At 34.8% G+C, this 6,709-nt stretch overlaps 1 protein-coding gene across 1 annotated transcript; it reads right to left on the bottom strand.

Annotated features, from left to right (window-relative positions):
- On the bottom strand, nucleotides 1-2,876 carry LOC110721614 (60S ribosomal protein L10). Its single transcript, XM_021900797.1, has 4 exons — nucleotides 2,767-2,876; nucleotides 1,693-2,194; nucleotides 1,168-1,249; nucleotides 1-291 (listed from the first exon to the last, which is right to left on the bottom strand). Exons 1-4 carry the CDS (start codon nucleotides 2,774-2,776, stop codon nucleotides 214-216), a joined length of 672 nt encoding a protein of 223 aa, XP_021756489.1. The 5' UTR covers nucleotides 2,777-2,876; the 3' UTR covers nucleotides 1-213.
- Nucleotides 2,877-6,709: the final 3,833 nt, after the last annotated feature.

Genomic DNA, 6,709 nt, shown 5'->3' with positions numbered 1-6,709 from the left:
TCAGAAACAACCACAAAAGCACAACTATGAATAGATTCATTGGTGCAAATAGCAAGTGTACATGACTTCTAAAGATACGAAGTTCAATTTCAAAACTTGAGGCAACAACTATAAACTCAAAAGATAACATAAAAGTAGAAACTACAGTCAAAAAGGGTTCTGATTTTGTTTGATCACTACTCAAAACAAAGGAGCTAACACAGCTACTCTTTCTCATGTAGATGCAGTAGCCGCAGTTAAGAAAGCTCTGCCAGGTTGACGGTTGGATAGAGGTCCATGGCATCCAAGAAGCTGCAAGGTAAGAAAATAGAGAACATCAGATGAAACCCCAAAAGGCTGCATCAGCATTACTATAATCTTGGAAGGAGATTACAAATATAAAACAAGAAAGCACATCAAATACGCAATATGGTATATTTGTATTTCATGCATAAGATGTACAAGTAATTGTAATTTAAATGTGATCAATGTTCAGCATCAAACACAATGCACCATAATCTTTACGATTGTTCAGGTGTAAACACTATAACAAACATGTAAATCATAGGAATATTAAAACATACCCAGATAATCAACAAGTATTCATGCATGTACGTGAAAAAAAAGGCTACTATAAGAGTTCTCCAAGAAAATGGCACCAGTCATAACAACAGGTCTCTACTAATAGTATAAGCAGATTTGCAATTATATTTCATGAGAAATTATTGCACATAATCACACCTACAGTAGTTTGCAATTCTCCATTTATATGGCATCTAAGCTCATCAATATAAAAATGAAAAAGTTTATTATTGGTATGCTTAGACCCACTATTTTTTAAAAGAAGTCCCCATATTTGGAATCAGGATTCATCATTTTAAGACAACTTTTACTCTGAAAACAGATATAAGCAGGCTCATTACATTGTGAGACACAGGCTAAAATATCTTAACAGAAACAATGCTATAGACACAAACATGTAACTAACAACTAGCCAGCTACACAAAAATATATACTTAAAATTTGCAACTGACAGAGTTGGATCAAGGACAAGAATGGATGCCAGTGACATTGAAAAAATAAACCACAGAATCCATGATTTAAAAAAAAAAAGCAGGCAACCTAGAATATGTTTAATATAAACAAGTTAAAATTTCCCTTGAAACATTAACAAAGAACTTCACAAACCTTGGCATTGACTCCATCATTCATTATTCTGTTCTCAGATTTGTACTTGAGATAATCAGCACGGTTGTGTTTGGTAAAGCCCCTGCATCACAGACAAATTAAAAGAAGATTACTATGAGCAATTCCACCAAGAAACAAGCCTCCCATATACATTTTCAGACTATCACACCTTCAATTCAAGATACAAATAAAAACCAAAATTTGGGGTTGACACAACAAATTTTAGCAGCTAGTTTTCATCCAAAAGACATCATATACAGGAATTATATTCCTCCAAACTATGATAAACCAGTTTCAGCATCAACTTAAACATCTTTATTAACAAAATTACTAGAAAGTGTGCCTTGATCATTTTAAACAAACAAGTTGGATCCTTTCAAAAAGAGTATATAAAATCACAAATTACAAGAAAAATCAGGTTCAGCAATGATATTGCAAGTTTGCAGCCACACAGAAACAGTTTGAAAGCTAACAATGAGACAATAAATTAAATCAAATAATCAATAAAACCAATAAATAACATACCACTTCCTGCTGATAATAATCTTTTGACGACCAGGGAACTTGAACTTGGCACGACGGAGGGCCTCCTGAGCATGGTGACTGTTATTGTCCTTGCATCGAACAGAAAGAAGCACCTGCCCAATTGCAACCCTAGCACAAACACCTTGAGGTTTGCCGAAAGCACCCCTCATACCTGTCTGGAGCCTATCAGCCCCAGCACACGAAAGCATCTTGTTAATACGGAGCACATGGAACGGGTGCACCCTAACCCTTAGATGGAAAGCATCCTTTCCAGCAAACTTAGTCATGTACTTGTTGCAAGCAATTCGAGCAGCTTCCAAAGCCTCACTCGACACATTTTCCTTCTCCCAACTGACAAGATGGACACAGAATGGGAATTCATCCACACCCTTCTTCTTCATACCCACATCATAAATCCTAATCTTAGGATCGGGGACACCACGGCAAAACCGCGATTTTGGGTATGGCTTGTTCTTAATCTGACGATAGCATCTTGCCGGTCCTAAATAAACCAATTCGCCCAAATCACATTTCAATTTTGTATTTAATCATTATTCATCTAACTTATAACATATCACATTTCTATCTCATTAGCAGTAGAACTCAAAGGCAATATCATTATACGAGTATAACATAACTTTATAGCTAATAAACATGATATAAAATTGATAAAGTTTTAATTTTGATTAACTATAACGCATTCTTAATACTCAAAGTATCAAACATGCACATCAAAAATAAGTAATGTAAGACTAAATACAGCTCTAAAACATGGCAAAACTGAACAAAATCTAAAAACCTAAATATTATTCACACAAATTCCAAAAATTAAAAATAAAAGCAGCCAAAAGTAACTATTAATTCCTCTTATCTAATTCAACAATACTGAATAAAATTAGCAGATAAAATCTAAGCAAAAACAAGAGCATAATATCAAGAAATGCGCAAAAATTGCAAATTGAATCGTAAATAACGTACATTTCTATACTAAAATCGGTATAACATTCCAGAATAATCAACAAGCAGATTCAAAATGGAAGAGAAGAACAAAAGGAGAGAGATTAAGATGATTACTTCTTCCCATGGCGGCGATTCTTGAGCAAAATGTGGAGCAACTAAACCCTAAAATCAGAATTGATACTACAAAGAAAGTGAATTTATATAGTACAAGGTGTTTTTGCGGTGCCCTATTTATTGGGCCGTTTGTTACTTGTTATGTTGGTGGGCTTTGTTCTAGTGTGTTGAAAACATTATCGACCAAATACTATGGTTTATGGCCCAAATTTTACGAGTAAAATTGGTACGAGTATTAGGATAGGAAAATTGAGAAAGAGAAGGGAAAAGCATAGGAAAAAAAAAAAAGGAAAAATTGAAACTAATAATCCTACCTTTGGCTAATTTTCACAAAACAATCTCATTTTTGCGTATTCTAGAAACAATCCCACCTTAACACCCCATATTCTCAAAACAAGCTTTTTACCGGTTTGTGAAATTGGCAACCTGTTTTAGAAGGTAATATGACACGTGTCACCTTCTAATTGAGTTTTATCTATAATTTTTTTTTTTAAAATAAAGGAATAAACAAAAAAATTAATAATCCTTCTTCTTCCTTCCCCTGCAGGAGTAAATCCCTCATCGGAGCAACCGCCCGCCGACCAGCCGAACCTAGTAACACCCTAGAAATTCCTTTCCTTTAAAATACATGTTTTGCTCTTTTTAAAATACGAAATAGGAAAATCTAAGACATTACCGCCACCGTAATAACGGCTAAGATAATTTATCAAAGATACACAGCAGAAGACTTGTTTTAAAAACCATTCAAAATAAAACCAACACTTAAAAGTCAACCAAACGAAAGTAAAGTCAAACATAGTCAACCTACAACTTGAAACCATTGTAGGCCCTTTTCAAAACCCAAACGAATATTAAAATCATTATGTTAATCTCACAAGCAAATATATGATAATTAAAGCAAATTAAATACATCATATTCTTATGGAAATTAAACAAGATTCGTTCCACTCATGCCCATCATGAAAATGCTCCATCACCTAAAAAACTTCTCTTTACTTTGTCCCCACTACTCGCCATTAGAAATGGGTCGTCGTAGGGCCAAGATAAAGACAAGGCCAACAAACATACAATACACACAATCAGCAATGCTGAGTATATAAGCGTAAACGATTCACACTAACATACTTATATCCTAGCATCACACAACTTATCTTGTTGCGCCTGTTTACAAGCATACAACACACATTTCATTTAATAGACATTTCCATTGCTTATTTAATTTTGATTATGCATCGAACGAGTTTTCCCCTAACCTGCCCCAATAAAAAGGTACTAACACGAGAGCTAATTGTGCCAGTATAAAAGAACCACTCGTAAGTGGCGGAATTCCTACGCATAATAATATAGTAAAAAGAAAATTTAGCGTCCTGTACTCCCAGTAGAAGTTATGGTCAAATATAAAATCGCATAACTCCCCCCATATGTTTATATTCAAGGTATATACGTTCCAAAGGTTTTGGTGCGTAACCTATTTCACTTTACGTTATTTACATATTTTATATTTGATGATAACTCTCAAATCATAAAACAACCAACGTACATAATTCATTGAAGCAATCAAACATACCAATTTAATTCTTGAATAATTAGTGTCCACATTTAATTTAATGTTGAACCCTTTTTAAACTATCTCGACGTTAAATAACATCTTAAGCGCATAATGCACCACAAATCCTATCCCTCAGTGTTTGGAACACCTTAAATGCACTTAGGCACCAAAATATAAATTAATCCTCGTGTACAAAGACACTTAAATAGCTCATTTCTCATGCTTATAACATCAAGAAAATTTATATGAACTATAATAAAATTCCCTTTTTATATTCCAAACCAAATTAAACATTTAGTTTAATTAAACATGCTCTTGATCATGCCAATAATAAAAGTGTGGTTCATATTCAACATGCCAACATAATTAATTTCAATCAATAATTCACCTCAAATAATTCATGCTTCACAAATCAATCACCAAAATCAATCCAACCAATAATTTCAACCAATACCTATCATGATATTAACTTGGAATTAATTAAACAACTCCTAGCATGCTTCTACACACTTAAATAATTACCGAGTACGCGAACGTACCTCGAATATGATCTCAAAATCGCCACGACTACACAAAATCACTCACTTGGAAGTCTCCTACAACCCAAAATTACAAAAAGACATTATTACCTATTCATAATAAATTTCCAGCAATATATACACTCTTTAAAACACTTTTAAATCTTCTAAACATGGTGAAATTAATTAAAACCATCTACTTTTATTCCCAATTAATGGGTAATTAAAAATCCTTTCAAGAAACTTAATTTAGCCTTTACATAAAAATTCCAGCATTATAAAAACTCTTAAACTTGTTGTAAATAAGTTTAAAAACATTAATTTCAATAGTTTCAATCAACTACAATCAAATTCCATCAGTAAACATCAATTTAGAAATTTAAGGTTAACAATTTGGGGCTTAATTCAAAAACCAAATCTGAAAATTATATGCATATTAATCATTATTAAAACATTACAAAATCATCACACACACCCAAAAACAATAATTAATCAAAGCTAGATTGATTTAAAACAAAAGAAAAAGATTTTTTTTTTTAAACACAACTACACGCTCGCAAAGAGGGAAGGGAGAGTGGTCGGTGCGCCACCTCTCGCGGCTGCTGCTGTCGCTCCGTGTTGGCGGCGGCCGGCTGCTACCACCACAGCCGGCCAGTGGTGGTGGTGGTGGTGTGCGTATGAGATGAGTGAAGGGGAAGGGGGAAAAATTAAGGGGAAAAAAAATGAGAGGAGAGAAAAAGGGAATTTACCTTTGGATATTCTCCACCTTGAGCAAAGTTTAATTTGCTCATAAGATGGGTATTTATACTCTCTTTCAAAACCCTCCTAACTTGATTTTCCTTTTTTTACCCTTAATAATTCCTACTCCCATTCTAATTGACATTTGACTTTCTTTAAAACTCTATTGACTTTAAAACTTCCTTTTATAAGTTAAATATACCCCAAAGTTTCTAAATAATAAAATATTTCCAAAACAAAAAAAAAAAAAAAACAAAAAAAATGAATGTTTAATTAAATAAACCTTTTTGAATTATTAAAATATCATAAATAATTCATTTTAAATAATTTAAATACGCCATAAAATAATTCCTTAATTTAATATACGTATAAAAATATGGATATTACTCCCAGCCACTTGCCGGAACAGCCGGACCCAACCATTCGTCGGAACAGCTAGACCCAGCCACCGTCTTCCCTGATTCCCTTCCCTTCCCTTCCCCGATTCTAATCACCATTATCACCACCGCTAACACCACTCCTCCATAACAACCATAACCACAACCAATCACCACCATGACTTTCTCACCTGACCCAAGCCAGCCCGGCTAGCCCCTCAAAAAACGTTACCCCCCTCCGAAGATTGAAGTTGCTCCTTGCCAAATTACTGCAATTAAAGCTCGGAATTGTTGAAATTAGGAGTGAACTGCTGTAATTGATGGTGGATTGGAGCAATTGGTGATTAGTGATGAAGGTCGAATTAATGTTGCTGGGTTGTGGGGATTTGGGCGGCTGTAGGGTGTGGGGAGTTGGGCGGCTATAGGTGCTGTGGGTGACGTTTTAAGCTGGTGGTTGTTTGGTGTTGCGAGTTGTGTGGCCTGGTTGGTGCTGTAGGCTGGGAGTAAGATGAGTGGGTTGTGGTGCAGGTTTAGGTGGTGGAGGATAAAAAGCTAGGGGGCAGGGAGTGTGATTGGGGCAGCCACACTTTGAGGCCGGGAAGGTGGTTAGTTTGATGGTGATGGATGGTCATGGTGGTTGAGGTGGAAGATGAAGGATTAAAGGAAAAAAAAATTAAAAAAAATTTAACCTGTAAAATAGGTAAAAAGGCTTGTTTTGAGAATATGGAGTGTTAAGGTGGGATTGTTCCCAGAATACGCAA

Source organism: Chenopodium quinoa, unplaced genomic scaffold (genome assembly GCF_001683475.1).
Source record: "Chenopodium quinoa cultivar QQ74 unplaced genomic scaffold, ASM168347v1, whole genome shotgun sequence".
In the NCBI taxonomy this organism is placed as follows: Eukaryota; Viridiplantae; Streptophyta; class Magnoliopsida; order Caryophyllales; family Amaranthaceae; genus Chenopodium; species Chenopodium quinoa.
Note: the sequence above shows the minus strand (reverse complement) of the source record. Positions and strands in the feature narration are given on the sequence as shown.

Bases quoted from the DNA above. Each gene is read 5' to 3' on its own strand.
- LOC110721614 (XM_021900797.1), bottom strand. The intron at 1,250-1,692 runs GTATGTTATTTA...TCTGTGATGCAG, and splicing joins ATTATTATCAGCAGGAAGTG to GGGCTTTACCAAACACAACC. The intron at 292-1,167 runs GTTTGTGAAGTT...CTTACCTTGCAG, and splicing joins ATGATGGAGTCAATGCCAAG to CTTCTTGGATGCCATGGACC.